This window comes from Panulirus ornatus, chromosome 36 (genome assembly GCF_036320965.1).
Source record: "Panulirus ornatus isolate Po-2019 chromosome 36, ASM3632096v1, whole genome shotgun sequence".
Classification (NCBI taxonomy): Eukaryota; Metazoa; Arthropoda; class Malacostraca; order Decapoda; family Palinuridae; genus Panulirus; species Panulirus ornatus.
This window is the reverse complement of record NC_092259.1, coordinates 5745255-5767768: the sequence shown is the minus strand read 5'-3', so window position 1 is coordinate 5767768 and position 22514 is coordinate 5745255. Positions and strand designations below refer to the sequence as shown.

Genomic DNA, 22514 nt, shown 5'->3' with positions numbered 1-22514 from the left:
TTCAAAACTACAGCAAAAAATTACTCATTTTTTGGAACAAATGAAAAAATAAGAGGGTACAGGAAGAAGTTAATTTCTTCCTGGGTAAGCTGTGCAATATATCCTTGATTCTTAGTTGCTTTATTATTCCTATATGATATGGCAAATCATGAAAATGTCTATGGGTGCTGTGTTTACAGTGCATTACAAATGATGACTCCTGTATGGATGAGAGCAGATGTGGCCTTCCTTCATGTCTCCTGGTGCTACCCTGCTGATGCAGGGGATGGCAATGCCATTTCCTGTAGGGCATGTGAAGCACCTGGGGTAAACCATGGAAAGGTCTGTGGGGCCTGGATGTGGATAGGGAGCTGTGGGTTCGATGCATTACACATGATAGCTAGAGATTGAGTGCGAACAAATGTGGCTTTTTTGTCCGTTTTCCTGGCGCTACCATGCTGAAGCAGGGGGTAACAATGCTGCTTCCTGTGGGGTGGGGCAGCGATAGGAATGGAAGAAGGCAAGCAAGTATGTATATGTACCAGCGTATATATGTATATGTTTGTGTGTGTATGTTTGTTGATATGTATATGTATGTATATGCATGTGTATGGGTGTTTATGTATATATGTGTGTATATGAGTGGATGGGCCATTCTTTGTCTGTTTCCTAGCACTACCTCGCTGACACGGAAAACAGTAGGGGCCAAGTGAGGATATTCCCTTTAAGGTTCAGTCCTCCATTCTGAACGCTAACTAGCAAACACGGGAAATAGCAAATGTATGTATGTTTACCAAATGGCGTCCTAGCTTCGTCTCTTCCATGTATATCAACTGGCTGTTATATTTTTCGTGTCTTCCCTGATGATGTGATTATTACATGAAAGTGCACTTGGGAACTTATCGTGTTTCATTTTCCCCATGGACTCACAGGAATATATATTACTTATTTATTTTGCTTTGTCGCTGTCTCCCGCGTTAGCAAGGTAGTGCAAGGAAACAGACAAAAGAATGGCCCAACCCACCCACATACACATGTATATACATACACATCCACACACGCAAATATACATACCTATACATCTCAATGTATACATATATATACACACACAGACATATACATATATACACGTGTACATAATTCATACTGTCTGCCTTTATTCATTCCCATCGCCACCCCGCCACACATGAAATAACAACCCCCTCCCTCCTCATGTGCGCGAGGTAGAGCTAGGAAGACAACAAAGGCCCCATTTGTTCACACTCAGTCTCTAGCTGTCATGTAATAATGCACCGAAACCACAGCTCCCTTTCCACATCCAGGCCCCACAGAACTTTCCATGGTTTTCTTTTTTGTTTCCCATTTTAAAAAGTTAAAATACAAGGAGGGTAGGGTTTCTAGTCCCGCACTCCCGTCCCCTTTATTTGCCTTCTATGACACGCGGGGAATGCATGGGAAGTATTCTTTCTCCCCTATCCCCAGGGATACATATACATACACACACACAAACATATCCACATATACACTTGTACATATTCATACTTGCTTGCCTTCTTCCATTCCTATCGCTGCCCCATCCCACAGGAAGCAGCACTGTTACCCCGTTTCAGCATGGTAGCGCCAGGAAAACGGACAAAACAGCTACATTCGTTCACACTCAGTTTCTAGCTGTCATGTTTAATGCACTGAAGCCACAGTTCCCTATCATCCAGGCCCCACAGACCTTTCCATGGTTTACCCCAGATGCTTCACATGCCCTGGTTCAGTCCATTGACAGCACATCGACCCTGGTATACCACATCGTTCCAATTCACTCTATTCCTTGCATGCTTCTCACCCTCCTGTACGTTCAGGCCCCGATCGCTCAAAATCTTTTTCACTCCATCCTTCCACCTCCAATCTAGTCTCCCGCTTCTTGTTCCCTTCACCTCTGACATATACATCCTCTTTGTCAATCTTTTCTTACTCAGTCTTTCCATATGTCCAAACCATTTCAATAATATTAATAATATATTTTTTTTCATACTATTTGCCATTTCCCACATTAGTGAGGAAGCATTAAGAACTGAGGACTGAGCCTTTGAGGGAACATACTCACTTGGCCCCCTTCTCTGTTCCTTCTTTTGGAAAATTAAAAACGAGAGGGGAGGATTTCCCCCCTCCCGCTCCCTCCCCTTTTAGTCACCCTCTACGACACGCAGGGAATACATGGGAAGCATTCTTTCTCCCCTATGTTTGCATATGTGAGTAGTTGTCTTTCTTAGTCTGTTTCCTAACGCTACCTCACTAATGCAGGAAATGATGTTCAAGTATAATAATAAAATGTAATAAGACACTTTTTCATTTCATAAGAGAAAAGTAGTTTTTCATTTCACTTTTCAATACATGAGTTATTGTCTTTGTCTAGGGAGCCAAAATGGTGAGAATATTAAGACAAATCATCAATGATTTTTCTTACCTAATCTTTTCATCAAACATTATTCTACTAGTCCATTTGAACACAAATAAAGCAATCTGCAAGGCATACACTACATAATTTGGGTATATTTCAGCAACTTTCAAGGTTTGTGGTGACGAAGAAATTGAATCCTTCCATAGTTCCCACAAACTTGATTTCAAACTTCTTTTCTTCCTTTCAAGCTTGTTTGCCATTTCCCACATTAGTAATCTAGCACCAGGAACAGAAAATGAAAGGGCCTATTTGACTCACATCCATACTCTTGCTGCCATGTCTCAAGCATTGAAAACAAAGTCCCCCATCCATAACATGGATATAAAGACCTTTCCGTGGTTTCCCAGGCTGCTTCATATGCCCTGATTCAGTAAAGTGACAGCAAGTCACTCTCTGAACTCTGCTCTATCCAGTGCATGCCTTCTTTTCCTCAGGAACATTCAGGTCCTAAGCACCCAAAATCTCCTCCTGCCTCTTTCTTTTATACATCTCCCAGTCATTTGCATTATTTCCCTGCAAAAACTATCAAAATGCCTCTCTCTTCTCTTTCACGAATAATCTTACTTCTTCATCCCACCACTCACTACCCTTTCTAATCTGCCCACCTCCCACGCTTCTCATGCCACAAGCATCTTTTGTGCACGCTATCACTGCTTCCCTAAATACATCCCATTCCTCCCCCACTCCCCTAATCTCCTTTGTTCTCACTTTTTTCCATTCTGTAATTAGTCTCTCCTGGTACTTCCTCACAAAAGTCTCCTCCCCATGCTCACTTACTCTCACCACTCTCTTCACCCCAACACTCTCTCTCTTTTCTGAAAACCTCTACAAAGCTTCATCTTCACCTCCACAAGATAATGATCAGACATCCGTCCAGTTGCACCTCTCAGCACATTAACATCCAAAAGTCTCTCTTTCGCACGCCTATCAATTAACACATAATCCAATAACGCTCTCTGGCCATCTCTCCTACTTAGATACATATACTTATGTATATCTTTCTTTTTTAACCAGGTATTCCCATTCACCAGTCCTTTTTCAGCATACAAATCTACAAGCTCTTCACCATTTCCATTTACAACACTAAACACCCCATGCACACCAATTATTCCCTCAACTGCCACATTACTCACCTTTGCATTCAAATCACCCATCACTATAACCTGGTCTCTTGCATCAAAACTACTAACACACTCATTCAGCTGCTCCCAAAACACTTGCCTCTCATGATCTTTCTTCTCATGCCCAGGTGCATATGCACCAATAATCACCCATCTCTCTCCATCCACTTTCAGTTTTACCCATATCAATCTAGAGTTTACTTTCTTACACTCTATCACATACTCCCACCACTCTTGTTTCAGGAGTAGTGCTACTCCTTCCCTTGCTCTTGTCCTCTCACCAACCCCTGACTTTACTCCCAAGACATTCCCAAACCACTCTTCCCCTTTATCCTTGAGCTTCGTTTCACTCAGAGCCAAAACATCCAGGTTCCTCTCCTCAAACATAATACCTATCTCGCCATTTTGCTCATCTTGGTTACATCCACACACATTTGGATATCCCAATCTGAGCCTTCGAGGAGGATGAGCACTCCCTGCATGACTCCTCCTTCTGTTTCCCCTTTTAGAAAGTTATATATATATATATATATATATATATATATATATATATTTTTTCTTTTTTTTTTTTTTGCTTTGTCGCTGTCTCCCGCGTTTGCGAGGTAGCGCAAGGAAACAGACGAAAGAAATGGCCCAACCCACCCACATACACAATGTACACATACACGTCCACACACGCAAATATACATACCTATACATCTCAATGTACACATATATATACACACACAGACACATACATATATACCCATGCACACAATTCACACTGTCTGCCTTTATTCATTCCCATCGCCACCCCGCCACACATGGAATACCATCCCCCTCCCCCCCTCATGTGTGCGAGGTAGCACTAGGAAAAAGACAACAAAGGCCCCATTCGTTCACACTCAGTCTCTAGCTGTCATCCAATAATGCCTGAAACCACGGCTCCCTTTCCACATCCAGGCCCCACACAACTTTCCATGGTTTACCCCAGACGTTTCACATGTCCTGATTCAATCCACTGACAGCACGTCAACCCTGGTATACCACATCGATCCAATTCACTCTATTCCTTGCCCTCCTTTCACCCTCCTGCATGTTCAGGCCCCGATCACTCAAAATCTTTTTCACTCCATCTTTCCACCTCCAATTTGGTCTCCTACTTCTCCTCGTTCCCTCCACCTCCGACACATATATCCTCTTGGTCAATCTTTCCTCACTCATTCTCACCATGTGCCCAAACCATTTCAAAACACCCTCTTCTGCTCTCTCAACCACACTCTTTTTATTTCCACACATCTCTCTTACCCTTACGTTACTTACTAGATCAAACCACCTCACTCCACACATTGTCCTCAAACATCTCATTTCCAGCACATCCACCCTCTGCGCACTACTCTATCCATAGCCCACGCCTCGCAACCATACAACATTGTTGGAACCACTATTCCTTCAAACATACCCATTTTTGCTTTCCGAGATAATGTTCTCGACTTCCACACATTCTTCAAGGCTCCCAGGATTTTCGCCCCCTCCCCCACCCTATGATTCACTTCCGCTTCCATGGTTCCATCCGCTGCCAGATCCACTCCCGGATATCTAAAACACTTTACTTCCTCCAGTTTTTCTCCATTCCAACTTACCTCCCAATTGACTTGACCCTCAACCCTACTGTACCTAATAACCTTGCTCTTATTCACATTTACTCTTAACTTTCTTCTTTCACACACTTTACCAAACTCAGTCACCAGCTTCTGCAGTTTCTCACATGAATCAGCCACCAGCGCTGTATCATCAGCGAACAACAACTGACTCACTTCCCAAGCTCTCTCATCCACAACAGACTTCATACTTGCCCCTCTTTCCAAAACTCTTGCATTCACCTCCCTAACAACCCCATCCATAAACAAATTAACCATGGAGACATCACACACCCCTGCCACAAACCTACATTCACTGAGAACCAATCACTTTCCTCTCTTCCTACACGTACACATGCCTTACATCCTCGATAAAAACTTTTCACTGCTTCTAACAACTTGCCTCCCACACCATATATTGTTAATACCTTCCACAGAGCATCTCTATCAACTCTATCATATGCCTTCTCCAGATCCATAAATGCTACATACAAATCCATTTGCTTTTCTAAGTATTTCTCACATACATTCTTCAAAGCAAACACCTGATCCACACATCCTCTACCACTTCTGAAACCACACTGCTCTTCCCCAATCTGATGCTCTGTACATGCCTTCACCCTCTCAATCAATACCCTCCCATATAATTTACCAGGAATACTCAACAAACTTATACCTCTGTAATATATATATATATATATATATATATATATATATATATATATATATATATATATATATGTGTGTGTGTGTGTGTGTGTGTGTGTGTGTGTGTGTGTGTGTGCATGTGTGCGTGTGTAATATCATGGACCCTTACCACCCATAATTCATAAGCAACAGTGACCCTTACAACCTATCCCTAAAGAGTTCATTAAGTGTTTGAAAATAAATATTAGATTGTCGTGACAATATAAACTTACAGGTGTCTTTTATACATGCTTCCTCCTTGTATGTATGTATGTATATATATATATATATATATATATATATATATATATATATATATATATATATATATATATATATAAAGTACAACTGAAAGTAAACTGACCTGAATACAAAAAAATATAGATTCAAATCATAACTGTCCAAGCCAAGCAAATCACACGATAACATCCTGGCATCCAAAGAAAGAAACTTCTAAAACCACCAACTAACAAGGAAAGTTTCTTTAACTCTGCCAACAGAACAAAGGTTAATCCCTCTTTAACCAAAACAAATTACATCTGATGGTTGTCACCAATCAAATTCTCTCAACAACTTGATAGATAATAATAAAATCCAATGATTATCCAAGTCTATACATTTGAAGCATGTACAAGAAAATTTATCCTGAAACAGTAAGACAGACAGACAGACAGAATGAAAACATTACAAGAAAAATTAAACTTAAAACAAAGTAAGAAGAAACAGAAGTCTTTTAATGAGAGTAACCAAATTCTCAAAAATAAAAAAAATTGTAGAACTACAACATATCCCATGAGAAACATTCGTAATCACACTAAAGAGAAACTAAATACCAGAGAGCTGTAGGCTAAATCATAATTAATAACAACATAGTAAAGATTCCCGCAGGGTCTCCTCCAATGTGAAAATATCATTAAGTTAAACAGGACGGCATGAATTTAGTCATTAATTTTTCTGTCCCACCTGAAAAGATAATCAGCACTTGCCACACTATAAAAGATGGGAACTCCATTTGCAACACATATTTGCTTTACTATATTTAGAAAAAAAATAATAACTGAGATATGTGTTGGAAAAGGCATAGAAATGGTGGTGGTAAGGGATTGAAATGGGTGGAGGGAATTATGTCAAGAACATGCCAAATCAAATGATTCAGGATTCACTACATTCCACTTCTAACACATCAATCCCTGGATGGACTAACTGAAACCAAGGGACATTTACAAACCTCTCCATTAGAAACTGTTAAACCTGAGGGAGAGGAAGCAGTTAAGAGGACCCAAATCCAAAGTTAAGATTAAAACCTGAAGGGGATATACAGTCACGGATACTTCACACAACTGTAATCTAAGCGCTGTGTCACGGCAACACATCTGACCTATAAAACAAATCATTACACCAAGAGCAGGAGAACCCAGTTCATACAATATTTATCACGACTGTCCAAAATAAAAATAACATAAAAAATAAATAGAATAAACATCCAAGGGTCCTCAAAGATGTCATATGAGAATCTCTCATTAGCTTTCCTGGATTACAGTGGAGAGAGCACATTTAAGATTAAAGAATTAATTAATAATTTCATAAAGCCAGCATCAAGAAGACTGAGTTATATCAATCTCATCTCACCCTGCATCAATGTAAAACCAATTAATGAATAGAATGCAGTGATGATCAGATATCAAGACCTGTTCAGAGGAGGATCAACATCCAGAAATTAGGGTTAGTGTCCTGGTAGTTTTGCAGGTTGCAGATCTGCAATAGATGTCGTGTAACTATAGAGAGCAGATGGGTGAGCGTTAACAATAATTAAAGACAGCAAAGAGATGGATGTTATGCAACACCACATATTGTCAATAACCACTACGCATGGCATTACCTGCCACCTACTACAATGTATTATAAAGAATCAACCATCTCCTTCAGTGTAAAAACACTGAATCAATGTCAGTAGAAGTTGCAAGAACTGTAGCACAAACATTTACAATCTAAGAAAGCAGGCAACATACTCCTATGCTCTGCCAAAATCTTGTGAAACATTTGTTTGTGAAAATAAAGATAAAAAAATGCATTTACTGTCTGCTCTGTGATAGATGGAAGCATGATGGTTAAAACAAAAAGAATAAAAATAAGATTAATCAGTTAAAACTCCAACAGTACATAAATAAAATATATGCTATACATAGAAAGTGTAGATTGTGGTGCTCTCATGACCAAAAGATTTTCTAGACATCAAGCAAATCATTTACATGCTGATATTCATGAGACTGAAGGCTTAATAACGGACAGTGCACAGTATCCACTCTAACAGAACAATATATGAGGAAATGATCTCTTCTGTAATGTCTTCTTGATGAACCTATGCCACTCATCATAGTGCAACATATGAGTTCTGATGCCCATGGCATTTCTTTAATATGAACTCATGATTACATGAAACCTAACTGAAAACTCATTTTAAGCCATTAGAGTTTATGTGTGTCACATACAATTTCTCCTATCATGGTTGAAGCCCAAAACTATGACCTACCTTCCCCAGAACCCTACCACAGAATGATGCCCTGGATCAGGCAACACACACTATCATAAGACATGTGAGAGACAGAGAGAGAGGGGAGAAACCTGAAGAATACTTTAGTTTGGTACAGTGAATAAAACCTGGTGCCGCCCGGCCTGGCCCAGCGGTGCGGGCAGGGGATGAGCCGGGGACAGGGTGTCACAGGCCAGCTGGGTGGCTCCAAGTCACCTGAACGGGAGTAACTGGGTGAAGAAGTGCCAACCTGTCTTCAGGATTAGGTGAGATGCCCAGATCGTTGGAGCGAAGACGTCGACTTAATTCTTCAATCTGCAGCTGCACTGTAATAGAGCGGGTTAGCGGGCAAAAATGCCCAAAATTCAATCAATATAGTGTACTTTATTTAATATTATATATGAGGATTAGCACTGTTAAAACTTCCCTCCAAAAGTATGAGTAGCAATTCAACTTACAGTGCCACCCATCGATGTCATTCACAATTGACAAACTAACATTTCAACAAGAAAATTTCATTAAATAGATGTCTCGTTGTTTCTACCTTTATTTATCTAAATATTTTCTTTAATCTTGAATTGGCCTGGAAATGGATGAAATGGAGATACTTGAGGGAGAAGACTAATAATTAGTTGATTAACATTAGGCTGTAAACAAATTTTAATTATAAAAAGTGAAAAATGCACTTACCCCACAACAAAAGCAGTCATCATAAATGCAACTTTCATTCAAACACTCTTAATACATTCCCCCTGACATATCATAAATACTGTATTTCATTAATATAACCCACATAAACTACAGATTAAAAACTCAGCATACTGTAATGGAAGAGACTACTGATTTTTTCTCCTCCACGATATTAGCAACAAAAGGTAGAGAATCACTACTTGGAGTATTCCTCTTCTTGCATACAACAACAACATCAGGAGTCCCAGGTGTTCACAAAAATCGGCATTAGCTTGTCTGTAGGTGTCGAACAGGCTGTTCCCTGAAGCAATGGCAGTTACCCAACATTTGGTAACTGCTTTGCTGACCCCCCAGCTCATGATCTTCATCTGAAAACACACTTTTACTTTCCAGCAAGACAACACACACAGCAACTTACATAAATACGCTTCCTCCTGATCTTTCGACATGTTACTGGGAAGCACAGTTGGCATTCCTGGGATGAAAGTCTTGTCTTTTTCATCGCCCTGCCATCTTGATTTTCTTCGTCTTTTCCTCTCTTCCTGTTCAGCTGTAAATTAATTTAACTGATTTTAATCAGACTTATAACATCAAAAGTTTATCAAAAGTAAAGCATTGAGGTACCAAGAGAAGAAATCTGCAACGACAATCCCAGTCAAGAAAAGGGGGCTATCAGGAGTACAATAAATATTTTTCATTTAGTGCAGAACCTTAAGGTATAAATCAAGTTCATTTAACCTGAAATTTCACGAGGCCAAACTGCTGTGTTGCAGTGGTCAGCCAGGCTAGGTAAAGGCATAAACCACAGGCATCTAAAACCACTAAATACAGACTGAAGTCTTTTTTGAGTCAGCAACCTCATATAACAAGTATATATATGTGCATGAATGCCCATTGCAGCATAAGGAGCTCAAATGTTTCCTAAGTATTCACACCAAATTAAACCATCAAAGAAGCCTAAAGTCTTTATTACGTCACTGTATTTACAAGAAAAAAAGGTTTGGGGAGTTGATTTCAGCATCTTGCATCCATTGTTTTCCAAGCTGAAATGTTACGAAAAAATCTGTGATGGACATAACATAAATTTTACCACTAAATAAGAACTTTTTAAGAGTTTGAAATATTCAGTTAATAATGTACTGTTACACACGAGTTACAAAAAAATATCAATTATCTTATATCTATATCCCAATCATTGTAAAAAATAGCACAAGTGCTCTCACCAGGGCAGTCTCCAAAACAAAGTTCTCCAAAACAAAGATCATATCAACAACTAAGAAAGTAGTGAAAAAACATTTTAAATTGAAGGATCATAATAGAACAAGAAAACTAAGATACAGGTGATGCAGTCCCCAGATTACATTGCACAAAAAAATTTGTGGCAAGAGTTTATGGATAGATATCTTACCAATCCACTTGTGGTAGTTTATAGGCAAGATATCTTATCAATACTCTTGTGGTGGAAGTATACTCCGACCACAAGATCTATATTTCTCCTTCATCAAGTTGGAGAGTCACATTTCTTTATCATCTTATTATTATTTTAATACTCATTTAATAAGCAAGAAACAGTTTTCTCGCTTTGTCAATTTGGTGTTTAATATGACCTCTGTGCTTGGAAGAACAATCTGGTGAAATCACAAGGGCAAAATAATTGTTTTTGCTTTGGTTAGCTGCAAATCTATTGTTTCATATCACATTCTTTTACTTGCTTATCTGAACAAAACTTAAGCAATCTGGATGGCATAAACCATGTTCACCTAATTTTGGGGTTTTGTCACACCACTCCTGTTGTACCTGAGGTGAACTTACCGATACAGTGAATGTGAGTGAATTGATCAGGATCAACACAACTGTACTTTGCATAACTAAAAGAAGTATTTTTACTTAACAGTTTTAACTTGTATCTTTTACCTAAAACCAGTACTTAGATAAATAAAGTACCTGCAGTTCTTTATGTTCCTTAGCATTTTAATCATACTTCTGCAAGAAAATCAGGCTGGGAATCTCACCAAGGACTATAAGCCTCCCCACTTTTATCCCTTGAAACCTACGGCAAAATGGGATTCACTATCCAACAATTATGATGAACTCTGTCTACTGAGAGCACATCTCCAGGGATTAAGCATACACTGGAAGCCACCTTTTGTGTATGCACAGCCCTAAAAAACACTCATACACGTTCAGTAATACACATTCAATTACGATAAGATGGCTAACCAGAGTCTAGACTTCTCAATGTTTCTAACAAATCTTCTATTTCTGAGTTATGGTGAAGCAGGCTGAGGTCAGGGGGACAAGAGGCAGAGTACATGGAACTTACTGCAGAGTCACTGCAGAGTTTTTTACCCTGAAGCTTGGGCTGAGCCCAAGCTGCTTAGTTAGGTTGTTAGTTGACCAAGTTGTTGGAGCCTGAGGCCTGCAGCCCACATAACTACCAAAGACAAGCTGGTCTGCTACACTTTGCAATCAATACTTCTTCAAGGAGCAAATCCATTTCCACTGTTAAGAGAGGAAAATGCTTTGCAATATAATGATACAGTGAAGACACATCAGCAATAAAAGGAATGAAACAAAGAAAACCGCAGCCCTGGAAGAGTTCTATCCGAGGACAATGAAAGAGGCAAAAAGTGATAGTTCAGCTCTTTACTGCTCTTTTCAATCAACTGCAATGGGCAAATTTCCATAGGAAAGGAAGTTTGTCATTGTAATATATATTCAAAAAAGTAATACATTACTGCCCAGAAATTACTGTCAAATCAGCATAAAGTCTACATTTTGTTCAGGAAAAATTTGTAAACCAATTTGAAAACCATTACTTAATGAACAATTTTCAGCTTGGTTTTCAATTAAATTGCTCATGAAAGACAAATCTGCTTGACTTCTTTAATATACCATGTATGATGAATCAGTTAATGTAATATTTCTAGAATCTAAAAAAAATTGTTTGATAAAATTTCATAGAAAAAGAAATATCAAAGGATACTTATGAAAGTTGTCACATGGATAAGCTTAGGTTGTACTTAGGTAGATGGGAACTGGTTGATGGGTTATAAACAAAAAGCAGTGATTAATGGTCAAGCCTCAAAAAGGTTAAACATAAAGAGGTGTGCTACAGGAATCAGTCTTAATGGTCAAACCTCAAAAAGGTTGAACATAAAGAGGTGTGCTACAGGAATCAGTCTTAGAACAGGGTCTTATTTTATGTACACTTATAATACTGTTAATGGGGTGCATTGTAAGATATAACAGAAATTGCTTGTCTATAGCTTAAAACATGCATAGACAAACTGATGGACTGACAGATGTCACATGAATTTTTACATCTGTAAGTGCAAAGTTTTACTTATCAATAGTAAAAGCAAAAGGGCAAGCTACATTATGAATTCAGTTGAGGTATAAAAGGTAAATGTAGGAAAAGCCTTGTGTAATATTTTCTGGTGGCCTCAAGCTATGAAAGCAATGCACAAAAGTATAAAGGAGAGAATAAAATTGTGATCTGTAGGTAAGCTATTAAATCTAAATCTATGAAAGTTATCTTCACTCATTACAAGTCATGGGTGCACCTCCATGTTTCAGGCACTATTAAAAAAAAAAAAAAAAGGCAATGGAATGAATACATAGCCAAGTTATGAAATGACTCCCAGACTATGAACCAATCCTATGAGATCACCTAAATTACAATTTCATTTAGCTTAAGGAGAAGCTATTCAACATTATCAAAGGCTTCCATAATCTCTTTTTAAAACCCACCAACAAAGACTTATCCAATTTCACACCTTCAAACATAAATGTTTCACAAACGTTTTACCTTAAAAAAACAGTCCTTTATCTCAAAAAAGATTGCTGAAAAGTGGAATGATTTTCTGATCAGAAAATTTGAATGCAGTAAAATTGATATGTTTACAAAGACCTTAATCTTTCTTGTTCTTTTATAATTGTTTCCCATTTCCTGCATAAGAAAAGGTACTGTCAGGAACACATGAAGAAAAGGCCTCATTTGCTCTAATGCATAATACACCAAAACCACAGCCTGACATCATATGAAAAGCTTACATTTTTTTATATATCTGTACTGTATTTCTTTCCACGTGTACTAATTTCTGAGTTTCTGATTGCTACACAATCACACTCAGCCTCATGAAGACCCAATGATCTACTGTTGATTGCATAAATTTGCAATCTATTGTAGTGTTTCTAATGGCTACAGGCAATGTGTTGAAGTCTTCAGCCCAGGATGTTCAAAATATTTTCTACCATGTCCATCATGCCAACAGGGGACTTCTGTACTCCTGATGGTAGTAACCTATCATCCACTGTTTAACTTTTAACCCAAAATTCTCCCTGCAATTCAATAAGGTCTCTCTAAACACAGAACTATAGCTAAAAAACGATTTAAAGAAATAAAAGTAAAATGCATTTAAGTCTGGGACATATACCTACAATGGTATATCTACATATTACTAACTGAAATCATATTAGGGCTGTATTATACTTTCATGTATTTTATTAAGTGATCATACCAAATACACATTACTATGCCATTACAGACAGTTCAGTAGCAATCCCTGTGCATCACAACAATAGCAAACTCCTCTAATTCAGCAGATAGCTTTCAGAAAAGCAATTACAAACTCCTATAATTCAACAGATATCTCATAGGCTAAAAAAGCAATTATTTGGTTCAACTGAACCACAAAAACTTGATGTGATATTGCCACCACTGTGAAATTTAATGAACAAAATATTATGGTATTATCACCGAAATGGAGAACATGAAACTAAATTATAAAAGTACTCACAGAAAAGCAATGTGCAGCTAAAAAAAAAAATTCATTACATGCCTGGGTTTCCAAAGGCACTGTGGAGTATCATACAAGCCTACTGCAATCCTCTTGAACCCCTTTCTATACTGTAAATGATCTGCTTTTGGGCATTAAAGAATACTTCAAATTGGCTGGATACTCAAACTTTTTAGTGATAATTCAATATAATATTCTTTATCCTCCAAAAAGAAGTCTTTCAATGATCCAAAAAAAATTTTTCTTCAGCTTGGTAAATCCATAAATCGCATATAAGGTGGTGAAGTAATGAAGGTATAATCAAACTCATGCACATGCAGTCTCGTTGCTAGAAACAATGCACCCATAAACATAGACAATAAATATCAATGATTATCAATATCTACAGGAAGTAAAGAAAGTGGCTTTAAATTTAACCTTTACCCTCAAGCTACACAAATAGCAACTCCTTATTCTTACACAAATAGGTATGACTTTCATAGCTAAAGCTAGACTCACTCCAGGTCCAACCAGTATACCATACCTAATTACAACAATGTTACTGACCGTCCAACCAGTATACCATACCTAAGTACAACAATGTTACTGACCGTCCAACCTGTATACCATACCTAATTACAACAATGTTACTGACCGTACAACCAGTGTACCATACCTAATTACAACAATGTTACTGACCACATCAAAGAACATATTTTGCATTATCTTTTTTCTCTCCGGTAATCAAACATTAATGCAATCAAAATTTTAATCTAATCACAACACATCCAGGTATGCAATGTGATGCGGAGCCCAATTAAAGCAATGTTTCTGAAAATCATCAAACATTCCAGATAAATACTGCTGGAAGTCCTACATATAAGTGATCATCTGTCAGTCATGAAATTAGGTCATCAACATTATCAACATGAAAAAAAAATTGTTCATTACGTCAAATTATTTGTCAGGCGTAATCATGCACATTTCCAGATCACATTTTCAAAAAAGGTTATCACAGCCATTCCGTATCAATGCAGGCCTAATTCTAGTTTAAGTTATACACCTGGGAAAAATAAAAATTCTTCTGGCTCAGCAGAAATATAATTCTGTAAATATGTAACCACTCGTACCAAGAATTCCCCACGGGTACACTTTGGTCCTTACCATCATAACTAGAATCACTTTCTCTCTTGATAGAGTTCTGGCTATGGTTAATTTGTGCAGACACGGCAGCAGCGGCAGCAACAGCAGCAGCAGTTGCTGAAGCAACACTATTGTTGGTACTCATTGAATTCATGTAGCTGGGTTTGAGTAGAGACGATCCTGTAGGTGCAGCTTTCTTCCCAGCCCCAATAGCTGGGTTCATCCTTCCTAAAGGCGTACTATTTGCTCCACTCATCCTCGGTGGTTCAAATCCTGTCAAACTCTATACAGGACACACTATAACGTTGTGCACATGCTAAAAAAAAACAACGAATTATTGGTAGCCAAGAAGGCCCCACTCCGTATTGACCGTCAGCACAAAATGGCCGTCGTGTCAGCGCTTCTTCCTGTAATCGCACCAGTTTTCCCGAAAACATTTGGTGATTTCTTCCATTCATTCATCCTAATTCTAATATATCTATAAAGTCATATAAATATTCGGATTTATATTTATATATATAAATATATCCATATACGTATCTATTTTCTTTCATGTTTATGGACATTGATTGAAAGTATACAATGATCAACATTTTACATGATTACTTATTTCTGGTCTACATTAAAATATTGGAGAAGAAAAGCATCTAACTTTATTTTGTGTACATAGTATGACCACAACATATTACCCTCTATCAGCGGATCGAAAGCAATCGCATCACTTACTACGACTTTGCTTCTGGGAGCAATACAAGCAGAGATTGAATGTGTAACACCTAGCATGAAGACAGGTAGATGAATAATGATAATAAAACAATATTGTCTGTGTGTGTGTGTGTGTGTGTGTGTGTGTGTGTGTGTGTGTGTATATATATATATATATTTATTTTTTTTTTATTATACTTTGTCGCTGTCTCCCGCGTTTGCGAGGTAGCGCAAGGAAACAGACGAAAGAAATGGCCCAACCCACCCCCATACACATGCCTTGATTCAATCCACTGACAGCACGTCAACCCCGGTATACCACATCGCTCCAATTCACTCTATTCTTTGCCCTCCTTTCACCCTCCTGCATGTTCAGGCCCCGATCACACAAAATCTTTTTCGCTCCATCTTTCCACCTCCAATTTGGTCTCCCTCTTCTCCTCGTTCCCTCCACCTCCGTCACATATATCCTTTTGGTCAATCTTTCCTCACTCATTCTCTCCATGTGCCCAAACCATTTCAAAACACCCTCTTCTGCTCTCTCAACCACGCTCTTTTTATTTCCACACATCTCTCTTACCCTTACGTTACTTACTCGATCAAACCACCTCACACCACACATTGTCCTCAAACATCTCATTTCCAGCACATCCATCCTCCTGCGCACAACTCTATCCATAGTCCACGCCTCGCAACCATACAACATTGTTGGAACCACTATTCCTTCAAACATACCCATATTTGCTTTCAGAGATAATGTTCTCGACTTCCACACATTCTTCAAGGCTCCCAGAATTTTCGCCCCCTCCCCCATCCTATGATCCACTTCCGCTTCCATGGTTCCATCCGCTGCCAGATCCACTCCCAGATATCTAAAACACTTCACTTCCTCCAGTTTTTCTCCATTCAAACTCACCTCCCAATTGAATTGACCCGCAACCCTACTGTACCTAATAACCTTGCTCTTATTCACATTTACTCTTAACTTTCTTCTTTCACACACTTTACCAAACTCAGTCACCAACTTCTGCAGTTTCTCACATGAATCAGCCACCAGCGCTGTATCATCAGCGAACAACAACTGACTCACTTCCCATATATATATGTCTTTCTTTCAAACTATTCGCCATTTCCCGCATTAGCGAGGTAGCGTTAAGAACAGAGGACTGGGCCATTGAGGGAATACCCTCACCTGGCCCAATTCTCTGTTCCTTCTTTTGGAAAATTAAAAAAAAAAAAAACGAGAGGGGAGGATTTCCAGCCCCCCCGCTCCCTCCCCTTTTAGTCGCCTTCTACGACACGCAGGGAATACGTGGGAAGTATTCTTTCTCCCCTATCCCCAGGGAAATATATATATATATATATATATATATATATATATATATATATATATATATATATATATATATATATATATATATATAGGTTCAAACATGTTCTCTATTTTCTGTGAGAGCTAAGAAAAAGCGTTAACCATTGATGATTGAGCCCTAGAGGAATATAAATCCATGCTTAGCTTCTACCTCTTTTCCTCAGGGAAAGTAATACAAGTGGGAGGTTTTAACCTCCCCCTCCCCTGTCCTCCCACCCAGCACCCGACTGGTTTTCTATGACATGCAAGGGAATACATAGGCAACATTCTTTCTCATCTATCCCTGTGATATATATATATATATATATATATATATATATATATATATATATATATATATATATATATATACATATATACATAAGATTGCCCCCGTAAGTGGAAATTCACGTTTGGCGGGGTTGTATCTTAGATGGTGGACGAATTGAAGTAGAGTCTCGTCAATTCAGCTTTCCATCAAAAAAATCCTTCAAGTCCATTATTACCCTGTTACTAAATTAAGCGCTCGCTCACAGCCTGAAGTGGTAATACCTCATAAAAGAGGTCCTAAGCTATAAAAATATTCGTAACACTCATTTTCTTCGACACTCTCAAACAAACTGTACCTATTGAGCTCCTTTAGTTGTTACTTTTCCTGCACTGATTATTTTATTATTGGGTTTTACAGGGCACTTCAAATATACTTCATAATGTAAGATCATGAGAATAAAATTTCTAAATTATCTTCAGTTGAAAATGCAATTATATACTCTCTAGCGAAACGTTTTCACCAGATGATAACATCCATATCATGTAAAGGATACAGGATGACTATATATATTCAGAAAAATATACCAAGTTATGATCGCATATTTGATTCACTTAGAAAATCTTATGACTTAAAAATTACCTAGTTAATCAAGTAAGAATTGGATGTTATTTTGCACTTCTACATACGTTTTTATTCACTATAAATCTATCCAATTCGTATTTAATAACGTTTGGACAGTTCACGTAGGCTTTGGCCACAATGTTCCTAAAGTTTAAGTTCTATGCAGTTATATATTAAGGAATTCTGTCAGAAGGTTGCCGGTAAGTTGTGAATAGTTTTGTCTGTTCTTGTAGAATGATATTTTCAGGTTTTATCTTGTAGTGAGAATTTAGACTAAAAAATCGTCACATAGGTTAAGAATGTCTGTTGCTAATTGTGTGGAATATATTGTAAACAATACATATAGGTTATTTTGCCGATATATATTCCGTTAGCAGATGTGTGTGAAATGAGAATGTGCCAATACTGTAACAGGGAATTGTAAATTCAGCCACACTCCGAATCTAACACTGAACATTGAGCGAATTTGTTCTGTGCAGGTAGAGTTGTTGAGGATGATTTGGAGTATTAATTTTTATTCTACTGTTTTAAGTTTTTCTTTTTGAATTTCATGAATATCAGGAAAAATATGGGGTTCTTTGACGGTAAAGTTAGTAAAAGTCTTGTTTGAAAACAATAGAATTTATGAAATCCTCACCACTCCTGCTTAGTAGCTAAGATTTACCTTGATTTTCAGTATTCTAGTCAGAGGGTACAGAAATGCTTATAATTGAGCAATTTTCTCCTGCCAAAGAGTATGAACAACTAGTTGATAGAATAAGTCCATTTGTGCTACCAGAACTTCATTGCACAATTAGTCTGGAGCAGCACACTACATGAGCATTAGTATATTTTTGCTATAACGCTCGACCGCTGTGGGAGGTAGAATTTATGCAAGTTTAGTTGATTTTGTTTATATGTTTGACTTTTCACTGATTAACCCCTGATATTTAGAGCGCTCTCCACTATTGCTTCAGATAATTTTTAAGAAAATATAATGCTCAAAATCATGCTCTGCAGATCTTGATTTATTCTCTGAAATGCATTGTACTACAGGGGGACCCAGGATTAGGTGGGGGGAATATAGGTACTTCATGAGGCTGAACATCTACTGCTGGTTTCTGGAAAAGGAAGGTGATCAGGTGCGTGGTCCTGATGGTGTGATGCATGGTCCCGGCGTTGGTTGTCTGATATGTGTTCTTGGTAGTAGTGGTATGGTGTGTCTTCCTGTTGGTGATGGTCTGGATCCTATGGAGACAATGGTGTCTTAGCTTCCTCGTCATGGTAGTAGCGGTTCCTGGTCTGGCACAGTGGGGTTTGTTGAACTGATGTGTGTCCTGGCTGCAGGACAGGTTTGTTGCACAATAAAGGGAGGTTGGAGATAATCCAAAGGCAGTCCAGATGTCTAGATCCCGAAGGGGAGATAACTCAAGGAGTAGAGAGGAGTGTCAAGTTATGCATGATTGAAGTGGTCAGTGGAGATGACCTCTGTCTTTTTACAGAGTTTAATAGGGAAGTGTTTCGGGTACACGTAAACACTCTAAAGGGACCTTCATATGGGTGCTGTGAGGGTCAGTGAATTGCATCCCGAGAGACATACATGGGCTGCATGGAGGGATACCAAGTTGAAACAAGGTGGATGTCAGTGAGTGCAGTACACAGCCTTTCAGAGGGTATTGTTGAAGGAGGAATTCCTCCGGGAGCCAGAGAGTGGATTCATAGGTCAGTTGCCCAGCTGAGAAACCTGTGTCTTTTTTCATTGCTGAACAAATGCCAAATAAGATGGGAGGGAGGCTGTTGATCCAGGCTTCAGGGTGGGGTTGTGCCATGATTGCAGCCTTGAGTTGACGATGAAACCTTTGGAGAGTACCATTGGAGAATGGGTGATGTGCCGTATTATGGTGACGAACAGTCAAGAAACCAAGGGAGGCCCCCCAAAGGGTTGATTCAAACAGATGACTCAGGTTTGTGATAAAGAGAGAAGGTACTCAGAACCTGGAGACCCAGCCCTGGGGGAAAGCATGGGTGCTGGACTCAGCAGGTGTATTGGCCATGGGTATAGCATCAGACTACCTGGAGAAATGGTTGACACAGGTCAGGGGGTAGCAGTTACTATCCAAAGGGGGAAGGTGTCCAACAATATCCACTTGTGCCACATCAGACCTTTAGGAAGGAAGAAATTGGTGTAGCGGGGCCAGTTTGTGGTAGTGGACCCTGGAACACTGGCACTGGAGACAGGAGGATGCCCAGCACCAGACATCTCTGCTGATCCCTGGATGGTGCTGTATTGCATAGATACCTGAGTGTGCGAGGAAGTGGAGAGCATTGAAAATTTATCTTCGGTGTGGCTAGGGGATAAGAGGGTTTGGGTTGAGATGCTTCACACACAATGGTTAAATCAGAGCCAGGGATAGGGGCATTGATGATCTGGAGAGACAACGCTGACCTACGATGATAAAACAACTTGGGATCCTGCCATAGGGCAGCTGTGATTACAGTGTAGCCAGTAGAGCCTGAGGGCACAACTGCATTGACAGAAGGCCATGAGAGGGCATCGGCTACTGGGTTGTTTATACCCTTCACATGACAGATGTCTTTGGTGAACTGAGTTATGCAACTCAGATATCGGTTGACCCAAGTTGAATGCATGTCACTGTTGGTAGTGATGGCATGTGTCAGTGGTCCATGAGAACATGGAACTTTTAACCTTCCAGAGAATGCCGGAAGTGCTATATAGATCGCCAGTAATTCTCTGTCGAAAGTGCTGTAGTTCTCCACCAATGTGAGTTTCCTAGAGAAGAGGGCAATTGGTAGTCAATCTTTGTCGACGTGCTTTTGGAGGATGATCTTTATGGCAGAAGAGGAGGCATCCGTGGAGAGGTTCTTTGGTGCATCTAGTGCGGGGTGTGCAAGAAGGCTGCATTTATAGATCTCATCCTTGATTGCATTAAAGGCATCATCTGCTTCCAGGTTCCTCTTGAGGGCGAAGCGATACTTCTTGGTATCTTTGTGGAGGGGGTTGAGGATGCTGGCACACCATGGGATGAAACAGTAGTAAAAGTTTGTGATTCCCAAGAACTTACATAATTTCCAAGGTGACACTGGGCATGGAACACTGTTTATAGTGTCCACAGTTTCCTCCAGGTGGCAGATGCCCTCTGCAGACACCCAATAACCAAAAAATTTTATTGAGGTGACACCAAACACACACTTGTTGGCATTGATATGGACTCCATAATCCCATAGTCGTGTAGCTGATGTAGGTGTTGCAAGTGTTGCTTATCATCGCTGCTAGCCACTAGAATGTCTACCAGGAAGGCTTAACAGCCAGGAATGCCACAAATGGCCAGGTCCCTCACCCTCATTCCATTAAGTTCCTCCAACTTCATGTCACACCTCAACTACCTATCCAGCCATTCCCCTCCCCCTTCCTCGTGGGACCACTTTCCCAATCCCTTCTCTGTTGGCCCCACTTGTGAGCAGTTGATTTGCAGTTCTCAGTGACTTGTAAATAAGAGTGAAGATGATTGTTCCATGATTGTAGGAGATTCGCTGGTTAGAAATCTGGGTAAATAAATGGTGGGAAATTTGAGAATTAAGACTTACAACAACAGTACATGTCTAACATTTCCCACATTAAACAAAAGATAAAAACATTATTTGTCATTACTTATTATAGTTGCCATTTCTCACATTAGCGAGGTAGCACAAGGAAACAAAGAAGGACAGATCCACTCATATATACACATATATATACATAAACGCCCATACATGCACATATACATATACATACATATATATTTTTTAATAAATTCCACTGCAATACCATCCAAACCTGCTGCCTTGCTGGCTTTCATCTTCCGCAAAGCTTTTACTACCTCTTCTCTGTTTACCAAATCATTTTCCCTAACCCTCTCACTTTGCACACCACCTCGACCAAAACACCCTATATCTGCCACTCTATCATCAACCACATTCAACAAACCTTCAAAATACTCACTCCATCTCCTTCTCACATCACCACTACTTGTTATCACCTCCCCATTTGCGCCCTTCACTGAAGTTCCCATTTGCTCCCTTGTCTTACGCACTTTATTTACCTCCTTCCAGAACATCTTTTTATTCTCCCTAAAATTTAATGATACTCTCTGACCCCAACTCTCATTTGCCCTCTTTTTCACCTCTTGCACCTTTCTCTTGACCTCCTGTCTCTTTCTTTTATACATCTCCCACTCAATTGCATTTTTTCGCTGCAAAAATCGTCCAAATGCCTCTCTCTTCTCTTTCACTAATAATCTTACTTGTTCATCCCACCACTCACTACCCTTTCTAATCAACCCACCTCCCACTCTTCTCATGCCACAAGCATCTTGTGCGCAATCCATCACTGATTCCCTAAACTCATGGTGAGGTGCCTGAGGATTGGCGGAATGTGTGCATAGTGCCATTGTACAAAGGCAAAGGGGATAAGAGTGAGTGCTCAAATTTCAGAGGTATAAGTTTGTTGAGTATTCCTGGTAAATTATATGGGAGGGTATTGACTGAGAGGGTGAAGGCATGTACAGAGCATCAGATTGGGGAAGAG

The 22514-nt window shown here is 39.2% G+C and overlaps 2 protein-coding genes across 3 annotated transcripts in view; one reads left to right on the top strand and one right to left on the bottom strand.

Moving 5' to 3' along the window:
• The window catches only part of LOC139760277 (uncharacterized), a 68451-nt gene extending 53033 nt beyond the window's left edge, over positions 1–15418 (bottom strand). Inside the window, exons 1-3 of the mRNA XM_071683239.1 lie at positions 15024–15418; positions 9497–9628; positions 8639–8714 (exon numbers count right to left, since the gene is read on the bottom strand). Coding sequence (XP_071539340.1) covers positions 8639–8714; positions 9497–9628; positions 15024–15258 — 443 coding nt within the window. The 5' untranslated portion in view covers positions 15259–15418. The remainder of the gene's footprint in view (positions 1–8638; positions 8715–9496; positions 9629–15023) is intronic.
• Positions 15419–18023: 2605 nt separating this feature from the next.
• The window catches only part of Prp3 (pre-mRNA processing factor 3), a 120624-nt gene continuing 116133 nt past the window's right edge, over positions 18024–22514 (top strand). For both annotated transcript variants that reach the window (XM_071683233.1, XM_071683231.1), the window contains exon 1: positions 18024–18150. The gene's annotated coding sequence lies outside the window, so the exon portion shown is untranslated. The remainder of the gene's footprint in view (positions 18151–22514) is intronic.